The sequence below is a fragment of the Oryzias latipes genome, chromosome 1, assembly GCF_053564925.1.
Source record: "Oryzias latipes strain Hd-rR chromosome 1, Olatipes_Hd-rR_3.1".
NCBI classification, from domain to species: domain Eukaryota; kingdom Metazoa; phylum Chordata; class Actinopteri; order Beloniformes; family Adrianichthyidae; genus Oryzias; species Oryzias latipes.
The window spans coordinates 16,928,220-16,944,095 of NC_136237.1; the positions used below are offsets into that span (position 1 = coordinate 16,928,220).

Consider the following 15,876-nt stretch of genomic DNA (forward strand, 5'->3'; position numbering starts at 1 on the left):
ATGGGTCACAATGTGGAGGAGAATTTCCCCATTGTGGGTTAAATAAAGTATCAATTTCTCCAGAGCATCTCAAACATTCTCAGCAGAGTTAAGGTCTGGACTCTGATCACCAATCCACACGTGGAGTGGGGGTGTCATACTTCCTAAATCACTCATTCAAATGATTAAGCATTTTTATTTTGGAATTTGCCCAGAAAATAAAAAAATAATTCATTTGTGTTTGTCATTTGTTGGTGACTGAACAAAAACGTATTTTAAAAATTGAATGCATGTTGTTAAATCCTCATTTTCAGTGTTTTGCATACTTTAATTTTAATGAGGATGCATTCATTTTGCTGGGTTTGATTTAGCAGTCTCATACCTTCTTTAATGTCAAGCTAAACCAGAAAAACAAAGTGCTGCTTGTCAAGAAAAGCCTTCTTTTTCAAGCTGGACTTTTACATTATTGCCAACAATCTAAAAAAACATGAAAATCAGGTTTTATCAAAAGCACCATGTTTAAATGAAAACCTTGAGACTTATCGTGTCACAACAGAAATATCATGGACCTTTTCTGAGGCTGCCATGTTCACTGAGCTTTGTGAAGTCCTGCTCTGAACTTTATTTGATTACTTTACTTTGGTGTTTAAAGCCAGCTATGTTCTGGGGCTGGTGTCCTCTTTCTCCTTTAGCAAATGTCAACTGAACGCTCTGCCTCAGTCCACTGAGCCGCAATCTAATTATTTCAACAAGTGTGCAGGCCTTCCAGAAACTGTAATGCAGTTTGTCGTTCAAAATAACACCTATGAGTAAACAGTAAACAAGTCTAAGACTAAAAGCGGATGGGCCCTTGATCGTCTTTAATTTTGACTTTGTTACGTTAAAAAGGCTTTAATTTTGACCAATCTAAAAAAGATGATTTAGCTCGTGCTGGTTTGCGGCGCCTTCCATCCGTGAAACCAGGGTTCGACTCCGGGCTGCTCCCTGTTCCCTTCTCTACCTCCACCGGTTCCAAGCCCGGTTTGAGAAGGTTGTGTCAGGAAGGGCATCCGGTGTAAAACATTGCCAAATTTACCATGCGACTTGTTCGCTGTGACGACCCCTGATGGGAGAAGCCGAAAGAGGAAGAAGACGTATTGAAATTGTCATCCTCTTTTTCGGTTCTGGGTGAAGGATGGCATCCCAAATGCATCAAAGCTGTATCTTTTTATTGTTATGCCGGTGATCTGCAGATATATCTGCTCCTCAGTTTGAGAAAACAGAGCTCACAAAACAATTTAACAGAGTGCATTGATGATGTAAAGCAGTGGTTGAGCCAGAATTTTCTTTGACAGCTGTTTAAAAATATTACTAACAGATTGACAATGTTGTCAAAATGAGCTTTATCTTTTTTTTAAGTGAGGTCTAATTGAGGTTTTTTAGGTAAGTGGGGTCCCTGAAGAGCGTAGTAAACATTGCCCAACCAGGGTCACTCAGAGTTAGAATTTTGGAGGGGGCTGGCGCTCGAGGGCAAGGATCTCACACCACAGGGACATAGACATCCCCAGGCATGTGATGGGATCCCCGGCTCATGATGGTCTTGCCAGAGAACTCAGGTCTCCAGCTAGTTCAGAATGCAGCAGGTCGATTGTTAACTGGAACATCCAGACGAGCACACAACACTCCTGTACTTAGTTCATTTCACTACTTCCCTGTTCATTTTAGAATTCAGTTCAAACATTTACTGTTTGTTTTTAAAGCTCTTCATGGTCTTGCCCCAGTTTACTTAACTGAGCTTTTAACTGTCAGCAGTCATTCTAGAGTCTTAAGCTCTTCTAATCAATATCTGCTTGATGTGCCCAGGTCACAACAGAAACACGGGTGACCGTGATTTTTCCATTGGTGGTCCTCAGTTATGGAATAATATTCCTGCAGAACTGTGCATGTTATTTGACCTTAACAGCTTTAAATGTCAATTGCATTTTTGACATGTGGCATTTTTATTTTATGTTATGTATTGTATCACATTCTTTTTTTTTTAATGTATTTTGCTGCTGACTGTTTTTTTGTAATTTTATGCTGTTTTTATTCTGTTCTTAATTTGCCTAATTTTAAACTTTCTTCAGTCTTCCTTTTATTGTGAAGCACTTTGGTACTCCTAAAGGAGTTGTGAATGCTACATAAATAAAGCTTCATTCATTAATTCAGTCAAACATTTCAGTGTGCAAAATACATGTGTTTTATATTAAAGTAAGGTGTAACTATCTTTGTTTGTTCTGCTTTAAACCCATTTTACCTGCTTTAGATCAGCTTCACCAAAGCAATATCATATCACCACACAACTGACTTGCTCTATGTTTGCGACTTGGCCAAGCCTCTCAGACCTTCAGGTGTTGCAGGATCGAGTCACAGTGCTGTACCAGAACCAGATCAAAGACGGTGAGAGGGACTTTAGTTACAGTTGTTCTGCTTTTCTGGAACAGTCTACCTGAGATCTGTCACAAGTATCTTCATATCTGAAAACCACTATAGGGTCATTACTGCTGTGTGTTAAACAACAATCCTGAGAACTGGAGTTGAAACATCTTATACATACCCCTTTTCTCATTACCCGACAACTGTTCAGAAATTATTATGGATGGTTTTGTTTTCAGTGCACGATGATGGGAATTTCTTTTTTCAATCATATTTCATGACTGTCCTGACTTTTTCTCAAGCATTCCATATGCTCCATAATGATTGATGGCAAAAGGTGATCACTTTTGTGTTACCAGAGGTTTTAGTTTAACAAGCATGAACGTTTTTTTTAAATCATCCAAAAATGGTAACATACAGGATTAACTAGGATATTCTGCCTGTAAACCTTCTCCACACTGACGTTTACACTGTTGACGTAGCCAACTAAAAACCAAAGCATCCTTAAGTGATACATGAATAATTGCTCCTGGAGATATTTACATCACTGAGTGTCAAACGTCAACTTCCTGTGGTCTGGTCTGCATTCCACACATTCTCACAGCTGGGAGGCTGTTTTGAATGTTGCTGGGGGGACAGCAGGGAATTAGAGAGGCATCACAGGGAAGAAGGAGGGGTCACCATGAGGGAGTGTGAGCTTTACCTTCATCAGGTCAAACAAACTGACATGTTTTCAACATATTAACCCCGTAAAACACCCAGCATGACTCCAGACCCCATGGGACTTGATTCCAAATCTGACTGTTTTTCTGACTTTCTTAACTTTAACCCTTTAACTGCCTGCTCAACCAAATGTTGGAACACATCTTAAAAGTATACTTTTAAGTACTTGGATTTATATATATATACATAATACTCACCCAAAGTGATACGCAAAAAAGTATTTCATTCATTGATTTTTTTCTTGGTTTAAAGGTTTAAGTAGTTCCTTAGTATTAAAATGAGAAAAATTAAAAATTGGGATTTTTCAACAAAAAAAAGTAACATATAGAGATTATTTATTTATGCAAGTTGTAACTAGTACGGAGACTAGAACATACATCTTTATCTGTATTTATTAAAAATTGCAGGCTCCTTGACAGATAACATTGTATACCGTCAAATCCAAATTCCTTTCCCTGACATTTGGACAACAAGAAAAGAAAGGCAAAAAAATGTACTCCTGCATTGCTGCTGTGTTTTTAGAAACTGTAATAATGTTGACAATTGGAATGGTCTATTAAATTATTTTAAACGTGTGTGTGAGTGCTTGTGTGCGTGCTTGCGTGCGTGTGTGAGTGCGCGTGCGTGTTCGTGTGTGTAAGGTATTTCCTCTCTCTACCGCCATCTATAGTTCATGTTTTTTATTACTACGTATATACAAAAGTATAATTTAGAAACTGTACTGTGCATTATAAAAATTATGTTAGAGTAATAATCTATTTCTTTAAAACAAGTCAAATTTCCAATGAGCATCATTTTCCCTGTTCGCAATTGTTTTAATGTAAATAAAAAAATCTAATCATTTTATACCATTCTCCCAATAAATATTCATTTAAAGCCGCAAATATCTTAGGAAACATTAAAAGAAATAGAAAAAAATTATTCTTAAAGAATTTGTCAGTTTTTTAAAGAAAGTTCTTAAATTACAGCACAGTGGTATGGTAAAATTTTTGGATATTTTATTAAAAAAACATAACATTATTTATGATGATGGTTATTATTATTATTATTGTTATTTTATATTTCACTTTACACTGAAGTAGCAGCATTTTTTATATATATATTCTTTTCATCTGAAACTGAAACGTTAGAACATCTCTTTTACAGTTGCAACCAGATAAAAAATATTTTGGACTGATTTTCGCAATTAGTTGTCACTCAAAGTTTTAAATATTCCCTTTTTTCTTTACTTGATGTTCTTTTCTTTATGGAAAATCTGGACCCGGGAATTTCTGATGTCATCCAAGTGTCTTAAATGCATTCCAAACAAAACCAAGAAAACTGCAATAATTTATCAAAATATATCAAAAGTAAAGCTATTTTGAAATGTTTTTTGCTTTGCCTTTGCTTTTTTTAACATTTTGTTTTGTTTTTTCTGTATGCGCACGTTTGTTCACCCTAACTTGGTTTGTATATGAGCTTTTTTTTTAATGACACACACAGGGCCTACTACTATTTTTGTTGCTTGGTCTTATATGTGTGTTTGATATTTGCAATTGTTTTTTTTTATTGTGCAACTGATTGTGAATTTCTGTAAATGAAGAATGTGCAATAAAGTTTGTTGGAAAAAAGTAGCGATTTTGTTTCCATTTCCGTTTTCAAATCACTACACATGCGCACAACACTTTTGTGTCCGCTGAGACAGGTAGTGACGCAATCATGGCGTGCGCTGCTGCGACTCGTCTGACGGCTCGCTGGTTAGCTTCATCACCTTCTTCTGGATGTGTCAATGGTCGTTTTCTTTGCATATCTCCTAGAAATGGAGGAGTTTGTAAAGCAGCCGTCTGGCAGGCGAACCGGAGAGGGATAGTCGTTAGTTTCAGTTCTTTCGCGCGTGGAAATGTTGTGACATTGACAAGAGTGACAGGTGAGAAAAGTTACCTAACTGTGTGTGCAATACAGTCAGTTACATCAACCTATCCTTCCAGTGAATGTGGTATGTTTGCCACCGACACGTCCCGGTGGTTTAGCATCATCGTGTTTCAGCAGAGCGGCCTACACTTAGTCCGGTGATGGCAGGTTAACCTTGGTCCAAGAATGATGCAACCCCCGACAGCAAAGTAGTAATGCAGTCTCCACTTGAACAGAAGACACCATATGTTTTTTTAAATTTCCAAAAGTACTGAGCAAATTATTTTTGACTGCTTCTTCTTGACATCCAAGCTTTTTTTTTTAAGGCTTACACAATTTTTACTTTGTACGTAGAAATAAAACAATGTCACAAAAACATAAAAACTACTAGATAAAAATATTAAATTATTAGTCCCCCTGATGCTAATAGTCAATTGTGTATCCTTTTTCATTCATAACAGCCTGCGGTCGTTTGTTGTATTTTTTATATTTTTTATTTTTTACCAAGTCTCTGACACATCTTAGGAATTCAAGCCCATTCTTTTTTGACAAATCTCTAGAGCTCCTCCAGATTTGATGGCCTTCTGGCATGGACCCTTGTCTTCAGTTCACCCCACAAATTTTCAATAGAAATAAAGTCAGGGCTTTGTGCAGGTCAGTCATTAATGTTTAATTTGGTCTTCTGGAAGTACCGGTAGTTCTTCCTTCCACATTGACCAGATTCCCAGTTCCAGATGCACTGAAGCATCCCCACATCACAGTACTTCCACCACCTTCTTTTGCTGCGTTGGTGGTGTTCTTTGGGTAGTATGCCTCTCCCTTCTTTCAACAAGCATGAACAACATCTCTATGGCCAAAGAGCTCTGATTTAAACTCAGCTGACCAAAGGACGATTGATTAAAATTGATCAAATTTGTACCTTTTTTTTAAGTTTAACATGTTTTGCATAATTTTATTGATCAATCGATAAAATCTATAATATCATACAAAATGTGTCAAACTCAGATAAAGTTACGAAGAGTTAGCATGCCAACAAATTGAGCTGATGGAAATTGCTCACCCTCTGGTCACATTTATTAGAAGTTTTACAAGAAATGGATAAAAAGGGATAATTGTCTTTAAGTTCCATATAAGCTGTACTGACCTCTTTCCTTTGATGACGATGTGCTTCCTTTGGTCCAAAAAGGACAAAATCTGTTGCAGTAAAGCAACTATTTTTCTGACTTCCATTGGTCCTGACACTCCATATGTATCTGTACCTATGTTACCTGTTATTAAGAAAGAAAAAGAAAGTTTAGGCAAATTAGAACTTTTTTAAACAACTGTGAGACTTTCTCGTAATAGTCAGATGTTTATTACACAGCTTGAGCTAATGTTAAAAGTCTGCTAAATTGTAGAGTTTGTCTTTACAATTTTTTTGTGTTTATTTCTGTCTACAGGGGGGACGTGTCCCCGTGGGACTACCTGTCACTCTTTCCATTCCAGCTCCATATTGGCAAACAAACAGGACTTCTATGAAGTATTGGGTGTCTCCTGCAGTGCGTCACAGAAGGAGATAAAGAAGGCATACTATCAGGTCCTTTATTCACGCTGCATCATCACTTTGATCATATTACTGATGTTTAAGTGTTATCTTGCGTATTAATTAGTTTTTTTTTTATGGCCACAATGTTTGATGGTAAAATATAAGAACATTTAACATACATTGCACATGTGTTGATGGTAGTAGGGCTGGACATTCGCCTTACAGTGAAAGGGTCCAGTTTCAAATCCCATTGTAGCTGCGATAGGCTCCAGCAACCTTTGCAAACCTGCAAAAGACAAATCAGGACTAGAAGATGAATGGATGTCTAGATGAACACATTGCATTAAATTAAATACTTTTTATTTTCACCATCTTTAACCTGCATGTTTGTTCTCTCCGTCTCTAGCTGGCAAAAAAATACCATCCAGACACGAATACCAATGACCCAGAGGCCAAAGAGAAGTTTGCCAAACTCGCTGAAGCTTATGAGGTAAAAACATGTAAAGACCTACTCCTATGAAAATGATGTTTTTGAGATTTTGTAACATTTTTGTCATGATGCAAAAATAATAACAATAATACTTATATATAAAGGATTTACTGTTACAACAGCCGTTCTGAGTATTTCTTTATTCAAATTGGGAGCAGGAGCAGTTGGAAAAAAAAAAGCCATTTCAAAAAGCCTATTTCTGTGACAGTAACCGGGCGGGCCAAAGTCTCCCTGCTCAGCTCCATTCTAATGCATCCAGTTGTAGACAAATAGATACATTAATGTCTTTGTTTTCCTCGTCTGATTCTATCTGGCTCAAAAACTGTATGGCTGTATAGTTCCGATATTGTTCATAAATGTTGCTAATGTTAGCTTGGGGTTGTGAAGAGCTAAATGCTAGCAGAGGATGATGGGATATCAGCGGAGGCTTATTTCTGTGCCAACAATCCTGCCCACAACTGATGAACTTAATTTATTGAGTTTACCTAAAAACAGCATCATCATAAATAAGAGACCACTGGGAATGATTTTACAATACGTGAGAAGATGATTGGAATGGGTTATTATTTCTTTTTTTTTTTGGAGTTACGTAATAGGTTGGATGGCTCAGTCGGCTGGGTGCAGGACTGGCGCACAGGAAACGTGTTCGCCTCTCAGGGCGTGCAATGAGCTAAAAATCCAGTGTGGGTCCTTAAATGGTAAATGGCGTATACTTATATAGCGCTTTCTACCTTCTTACAAAGGCCCAAAGCGCTTTACAGTCACAGTCCCATTCACCCATGCACACACACATTCACACACTGATGGCGGCACCGCTGCCGAACACTGGCGCCAACCTCCCACCGGAGGCAAGGTGAGGTTCAGTGTCTTGCCCAAGGACACTTCGACACATGGGCGTGTAAGGCGGGAATCGAACCTGCAATCTTACGATCATGGGTCGACCGCCCTACCGCTGCACCACGGCCGCTTAGGCAAGACCCTTTGTGCTGCTGCCCATCTGGTTTCTCTCTGGTCCGTGAAGATTCAGGGTTGAGTCTGGAAGGGCATCCGGCGTAAAAACTCAGCCAAACCAGCTGTGCCAATCAGTGAAAGCTGATATGCTGTGGCGACCCCTGACGGGATATCCTGAGAGAGGGAACAACATTTGGAGTCAAGTTATTATTTCAGGTTTAGAAAAACTCTACTGAGTTGGTCTGTATTTTATTTTACCGAAGCCTCTAATCATTTATTATAGATACAGGCTATATGATATTTACACAACACTGTCATGTAACAACAGACTACAACAATTCTGTATTCCCAATATTGGTTTTTGAAACCATTTTTCTTTTCGGTAAGCTCTAGGCCTGCACAATATACCGCAAATTTATCGTTATCGCAATATCAAGCTGTGCAATATGCATATCGCAAAAGACAGCAAATTTGCAATAAATGGTTACCTTAGATGTGGCCAAACAATCTTATGGCAGCTTGAAGTGTTTAATGGATTGAAAGAATCCCTTTCTGCATTTGACCAATCAGATGGACCCCTTCACGTTGTTAACTAATCGGATGGCGCCCTATTATGTTGTATGTTTGCCTCCTATGTCAACAAGGGTCATTTGTAGTATAATTTTTAAGCTGTTGTAATGGAATGGGAATAATATTTTTGGTTGTTTTGCTAATTGTTTATATACCGCAAATTATATCGTTATCGCAATATTAATTACTAATATCGCATATCGCGAGTTTTCCTCATATCGTGCAGCCCTAGTAAGCTCTGATTTCAGTGTTCTGTTTGTTTTCTCCGTCTTCATGCAGGTTCTGAGTGATGAGTTGAAGAGGAAGCAGTATGACGCTTACGGAACCACTGGCTTCGACCCGAACCGCGCTGGAGCTGGACAGCAGCAGTACTACAGGGCAGGAGGCTCCAGCATCGACCCGGAGGAACTCTTCAGGAAGATTTTTGGCGAGTTCTCTGGGGGCATGGGCTTTGGGGACATCCATAACATGTTTGACCAAAGGCCTGAGGTAACTTTAAAACAAAACATTAAATTCCAGAACTTTAAAATATGACTGACCACACAACCTTTTTTCCTGTTTCTTTGTTTTGTTTACAGTATGTGATGGAGCTCACATTTACTGAAGCAGCAAAAGGCGCCAATAAGGAGCTGAGTGTGAACATCGAGGATAATTGTCCAAGGTGTGATGGAAAAGGCAACGAGCCAGGCACCAAAGTGTCTCTCTGTCACTTCTGTAACGGCACAGGCATGGTGAGCTTCAGGCTGACACGTGACGTCTTGTTGTCTTGGCGGGCTGTGCTGTTGGTCAGGAAACATCTGTCTTTCCTCTTTGTCCTCCTGCAGGAGTCGATCAGCACCGGCCCCTTCATGATGCGCAGCAGCTGCCGGCGATGCAGAGGGAAAGGGTCCATCATAAACACTCCCTGTGCTCTCTGTCGAGGTTCTGGACAGACCAAAAAGAGGCACACAGTGGCTGTTCCTGTCCCAGCAGGTGAGTTCCTGCGCTTCGACCAGGTTTTAGAAATCTGCCCTGAAAATCGGAAAATGTTTGTGTCTTTGGTAGGTTAGACTGAACATTTTGATGTATGGAAAGCTGCCTTAGCTGCTGTTGATTGTAGTTTGGGATCTGTTCAGTAAATAGTTTGTTGTCTTGCAGGAGTGGATAATGGTCAGACGGTGCGCATGTCAGTTGGAACCAAAGAAATCTTAATTACCTTTAGAGTGAGTTTTTTTGCTATTGTTGCTTTTTCTAAATATGCATTTTTGACAAAAATTGTGACTTTTTAAGTAATGATTTTACAGTTTTATTTCCCAAAAAGCTTTTTCCCCCTAATAATTGTATGACTTTATTCTGACTCTTTTCTCCTTATTTGATTACCGTACTTTTCCCCCCATAATTTTAGGACTTTTTTCCCCCTCAGTTTCTATTACTTTTTTCTGATATATTTATGTATTTTACTTGTATGATGTCCCTAACACTCCATTGTATCCTTTAATGTCTCAAACTAACTTCACTTCTGCTTCATGCAGCAGGACTGTCCTATAATGGAAAGTGTTGAGTCACACCTGGATTCCCAATACGGTTTTGCTGTAGATTAAAGGATTTTTCCCTATGTGTTCACAATGAACAGGTCCAAAAGAGCCCAGTGTTCAGACGGAACGGAGCAGACATTCACTCAGAGGCCTTTATCTCTATAGCTCAGGCAATCTTGGGAGGCACAGCGACAGCACAGGGCCTGTATGAAACCATCAGTATAGTGGTGAGTACAGAGCAGCTGTGGAACTCAGGTCCTTATTTTTCCAGCATGTTTAAACGTGTGAGGCTTGTTTGTCTTATCAGCTACTTCATTAAGCATCCATCTGCAGATGTTTCATGAAAGTAAAATCCAAACTTTGTGTTTGCAGATTCCTGCTGGTTGTGAAGCGGATCAGGTGATTAGGCTGCAGGGCAAAGGGATTCGGAGGATGAACAGCTTTAGTTATGGAGATCATTATGTTCACATCAAGATCAAAGTGCCAAAGTAAGACTCACACGTACTGTTGCTTTAACCCTTGTGCTATCCTAGGCACTTCAACGTTGGGAGTTGGGTCATCTAGACCCACTAGACAGTGCTCTGAACCTTTTTTCTTCAATGATTTGTGAACCTCACTGGTGTCCATGGATTACATGAAATCTTTCCACTAGAGCTGTGACGGTGTCGAATTTTTCATCACCGCGGTGATGAACCACCAGGGGGCGCGGTGTCACGGTTAACCGCAGCCCCCCCCCCCCCCCCCCCCCCCCCAAAAAAAAAAAAAAAAAAACACAAAATCCCCCGGCGGCCGCATCGGAAATAAATACAGTTACAACGTACTATTCTTTGTTAACAATGACAACAACTAACAACTACATATCTAACTTGTGAACTAACTATAGGTGTTGTAGATTGACTGTGTGTGACCGCGGAGCGTCTTGTGTAGGAATAGTAGGAAGGTGCGCACACGTGTGTTGGGGGTGTGTGTTGATTCTTCTGCAGCGGACCGCACGCAAGTTTCACCTGTGCTCTCTGGTACAGACATCTTCTCAGAATATTATTTATTGCCCAGTAATAAACAGACTGCAGACACTTTGTCACCTCTCCGGTTGCCATGAAGCCTGACACCCATGAAGAACGCGGGGCAGGAGGCTCCGCTTTTGTTTATACAGACACGTAACGTTACGCTGCAAAAAATAGTTCCCAAACAAAACATGTAGTGATTTTCATGGAAATCTAACAGCGCGCGTTCATGTTTGGTGTTACGGATTGAAGGAGGACAGTAACCCCCCCCCCCCCCCCCCCCCCCCCCAACACAAAATCCTCCGGTGGGCGGCCGTGTCGCGCACTTAGGAACGCACGCAGCTTGTAATGGAAATGAATACAATGGAAATTAATAATTAGAAAGCAGTAAATTTGTCGTATTTCCTCACGAGACGGAAACTTCTGTTGTAGAATAAGGATGTTTGCTTCTGAAAGCGCGCGCCTGTTTGTGTAAACGGAGCCGCGTGCCACGTGCAGCGCGAAAGCAGACACTGAGAGCACGCGCGGTGGGAGAAAAGGAGACAACAGTCTGAAAGAAAGAAAGAAAGTCTGAACACAGGACTAGCAGAAAAAGGAAATTATCAGCAAAGATGAATGTTTTTATTATAGTTCCAAACACGCACCATATGCAAAACGTAAAAAAAAAAAAAGTGCGTAAAAAAAGTGCGGTGATGCGGTTATCGTCACAGCCCTACTTTCCACCTTTATCCACCTTTGTCATGGTAGGTAGAACACGTCAATGTAAGGGAGGGGTCATCTAAGATAGCACAAAGGTTACACACTTAAGTTACAAAACTGTAAAAGTTCATTTCTCCATGAAACTTGGTGTGTAGTAATTCATTTGACCTAACACAATTTCTCTAGTGGAATTGATGAAAAATGAATGCAATGTCATTCATTTTTGAAAATTGGAACCATTCGGATTAGTCATTCTTGGTTGAAATGTGGTAGGAACTGTTTCTTACTTGGAAGAGCTTCTCTTTTTAATCACTGATTGTAAGGAAAAAGTTGATGGGAAGAAGTTTTGCTCCATTTGCTCAGATGAAAGAAAGAGAAGCAAAACAAAACTGAGTGAATTTCATATAGCTAGACAAGTAAAATTAGGAGTCGACTGAAAAGTGATGTATGTGTTTCCCACATGATGTTTTATTTGAAAAGAATCCAGATTCTTACTTTCTTAACCCTTTTAGCTTCATTTCAGACACACACACTAATATTTTGCCTGATCCTTTGGGTGTTAACTGACTTGCATATTAAGAAGTTCTCTTCCACTTTCATCTGTTTTCTGATCATGTCAGCCACTCAGGATGTGTTTTCGGTGGAATCACATTGCCATTTATGACAGCTTACACTATTACCCTAAGACTGCATGCTGCTGATGTGTGTCATGTTTTGTGTATTACCAGGGACAGAGCAGTTGGGACTTTGTTTGATTTTTTAGCAATGTGTTTGTTGTGTGTTACTGATTTGTAAAATTTGGTTCCTGCAGGAAAGTGACGCAAAGACAGCGCTCTATGTTACTGAGCTATGCAGAAGAGGAGACTGATGTTCAAGGAACCATCAATGGAGTCAGTCCATCAACAGGTCAGGGTCAAATTTCAGCTCTATTATTCAGAAAAACTTAAAAAATGCTTTTTATTCTGGACCGGTACATATTTTATAGGCTAGAAGTGACATAAACATGTAATAAATAGTGAAAATGGATTTGAGAAATATAAATTCACATAAAATAAAAGCATCATAGGGTGGTTTGGACTGAATCCTAGACTGTAAAAACAATGGACGAAACCAGCCAACAGTGATTGGTCGAAGTCCCTCCAAGTCATCGTATCTATGGCAATGGCGACAGTAGTTCCCATAGATGCCATCACTCAGAGCGACTCAAACCAGTCACTCTCGACTGGTTTCAACACAGCGCCGCCCGTATCAGGAAGCAATGGTACTTCCTATTTGGGAACACGAGAAGGGAGGGGTGGAGCTGTCCACTGTTTTTACAGTCAATAGACTGAATAGATAACATTTGAAATCTGGGCATTAACTTAGTAAAATGCATGTTTCTGTCCAGCAGGGGGCAGCAAGCACCAAGGGTCTGGTACAAAGCATTCTACGTCTGAAGAAAAGCAAGAGCAGAAGGAGGAGGGAGGCTTCTTTTCTAAACTAAAGAAAATGTTTAGCTAACACTTGACTGCAGGTCTGATGGTTGTTGATTTCATTCCAGAAACACATTCATCTACTGCTTTCTTGGATTGTCTTTGCTCTAATTTTGCTCTATATTTCCAGATTAAAGGGGGGAAAAAACGCACAAAGAAATGAAAAGTAGAGACGAAATAATTCCACCACCTGAACCTCCAAGCTGCATGTCACAGATGATGTGCAGAGAAAGGAAGGACGGACAGCAGTAGCACGTGTGGACTCGCATTGGTGCTAAATTGGGCAAATGGGTCATGTAGGGGATGATTTCACCTACCGGTACATGCAAAAGGGCTTGTGGCCACAGAGATGTCTGCTTGAGGAACTCATGAGCCAGTTATGGAACAAAGTGTTTACCTGCTTAATGTCACCCAAACTAGTTTGTTTCTGAGGTAAATCTCTACCTGGTGAGCAGAAATGGGAGAAAAACACTCAGATTAAAGCTGTCAATAATAACCAATATTTCTTTGATAAAAATGAACAGTTTTAACATGCGTGAAATATGTCTTGTTTTTGTATGTATATACTTATATACTTGTTAGACACTTTTATTCTGTTATAAAAGGTGTAATTTGGTCATAAATTAAACAGATCTAAAGTGTTTTTCTTTCTTCCCTAGTTCTTTCTGTGCTAAATTAAAAAAAAAAGCAAAATTATTAAGGCCTCATATACAGTTTCAACTCCAGAATAGGATTTATGTTCCCGCTCCTGTATTGGTGTTATTGATGGTTTATCATTTAAAACTTCAAAAAATATGTTGGTTAATAAGAGTCTGTGGCATTTAAACAATGTAGTGTTTAGAGGAAAGACGTCAAAATGTTGCACAGATGTTCCCCTCAAAGTGACAAGTATTTGAGCTCACATGTGAGCCGCAGAAAGAATTCAGTCTCTTCTTGATAGCACTATTGGATTTTATTTGTTAGCTGGAGAAAAGCTTTTTTTCTCCCATCAGTTTATTTCCCTGCTTTGTTTTTGTAAGACGTGTCACTTAGTGGTTTTGCTTGTCTTTTTCTGCGCCCTGCGCGTGACCGCGGTCAGGAAACAGAAGCTGTAGTGGAACTGCAGCACGTCGCACACTTTGGACCAGAAGTGTCCGGTGAGCCTCTGGAACAGCCAGAGGTCAGAGAGCCGGTGATCCAGCAGCTTCAGCCCCACAAAGCCCGCGCAGGACACCATCGCCTGCAGAAGGTGCAGCCGAGAGCGATCATCCCCGTGCCAGACCTGCAGGCGGACTCCTTTATATACCGCAAACGTCACGTGACAGACCAGAGTCGCCTCGAAGCCGAGTTCGTGCGCAAGCGCGAGGCCGTAACTGAGGACGGAGCACAGTTCCAGCGCCGCCGCTCTCCATACGCGCCACCTCTGCGGCAGCTCTTCTATGTAGAAGATCCAAACAGGAACCCAGGCGAAGATCGGTAACGTCACCCACTGATCCAGCACGGCGGGGGCGCGCTGCAGCGTAGCAAGGCGCGTCCACTGCACCGGCGCGTAGCAGATGGCCATGAGAGCGAACACCTCCCTCAAATATCTACTCTCTTGGGTTTCCTGGATGCTTCCGCCCCAAAACAGCCAGTATAGTCCCACGAGGATGTAACCCACGTTTACGAGACAGTTACACGGCATGGCCAAGAAAGCTGGCAGGTAGTCCAGCCTTTGCTCTGCGTAATGCTCATAAGTCAGGTCAACGTGAACGTCACTGAAAAGACTCGTCCTCGACAGGGCGGTGATGATCACCAATGGTATCACGACATGCAGCAAAGCCGACCTCATCCTGAAAATGAAGAAAAAGTACTGAAGACTGGAGACATGTGCAACTTTGTCCGGGATCTAAAGTCCTCATTCTTTTCTTCCGGGGTTTTAAACCACGTGGTTTCAGCTCAAAGTTTTTGATTGGCCGAACAGACACCCCATTGTATATATGTTTTTGCTACTGTTGTAATAAATATATATCAACATTTTTTATTAAACATAAATACAAAAATAGCATGTTTTGTTAAATATGAAAAAATATATAACTTTTGACAGAGGTCACATGACTCCCTTTCAAAATAAGACACTGGGCGACATTGGATCCTTTCACTGCAGTAAATAAATGTAGTTGTAGCCTATGTTACTAATGTCAGCAGAGACAAAAGAAGAAAAAAAACTATACAGTTAATTTTGTTGGTGCACCTCATCCACAAATTCATAAACCTAACAAATTAAACTACAGTGACTAAGTGACCTTAACATATTTTTTCGGACCATGAATTGCAGATAAATTCTTTACATTTTTTAAAAATAGACTGTTCTCCTAATCCAGCGCAGCGAGTGGAAAAAGCTTGACGTTACAGCTGAGTCAATTTGTTTGTCTAGTCTCACTAGTCTCACTCCTAAATTTATTGAATAAGCCCTCTTGTGACTACACAGTTGAGAAGCTCGCAAAGATGCATGAAGTCAAGGTTATCCCACTGTTGCACCCATAGTCAGGAATATTGAAAACATTTGACTTTTTTCCAATCATAGAGCCACAATGGAGGGGTAAAAGAGGCACATTTGGCTCCGAAGCCTCAGGCTGCAAACCCCTGCATGGTATTGATGGTTGTTTTGTTACCATTGTTACAAACATGTAAAATGCTTAATATG

At 40.2% G+C, this 15,876-nt stretch overlaps 2 protein-coding genes across 3 annotated transcripts; one reads left to right on the forward strand and one right to left on the reverse strand.

Annotated features, from left to right (window-relative positions):
• The first annotated feature begins 4,750 nt into the window (after positions 1-4,750).
• LOC101170904 (dnaJ homolog subfamily A member 3, mitochondrial) lies at positions 4,751-13,854 on the forward strand. 2 transcript variants are annotated; one of them, XM_011478230.4, is made up of 12 exons: positions 4,751-5,002; positions 6,426-6,562; positions 6,918-7,001; positions 8,802-9,011; positions 9,101-9,253; positions 9,347-9,494; positions 9,660-9,724; positions 10,135-10,263; positions 10,409-10,524; positions 12,551-12,645; positions 13,127-13,252; positions 13,342-13,854. In XM_011478230.4, exons 1-11 carry the CDS (start codon positions 4,795-4,797, stop codon positions 13,237-13,239), a joined length of 1,458 nt encoding a protein of 485 aa, XP_011476532.2. In that variant the 5' UTR covers positions 4,751-4,794; the 3' UTR covers positions 13,240-13,252; positions 13,342-13,854. The 2 variants fall into 2 exon arrangements, with proteins under 2 accessions (XP_011476532.2, XP_004066111.2); XM_004066063.5 differs by having other exon boundaries at positions 13,130-13,252.
• A 287-nt stretch (positions 13,855-14,141) lies between these two features.
• On the reverse strand, positions 14,142-15,228 carry tmem187 (transmembrane protein 187). The gene has a single exon (XM_004066105.5). It carries the CDS (start codon positions 15,019-15,021, stop codon positions 14,236-14,238), a length of 786 nt encoding a protein of 261 aa, XP_004066153.1. The 5' UTR covers positions 15,022-15,228; the 3' UTR covers positions 14,142-14,235.
• Between the last annotated feature and the right edge of the window lie 648 nt (positions 15,229-15,876).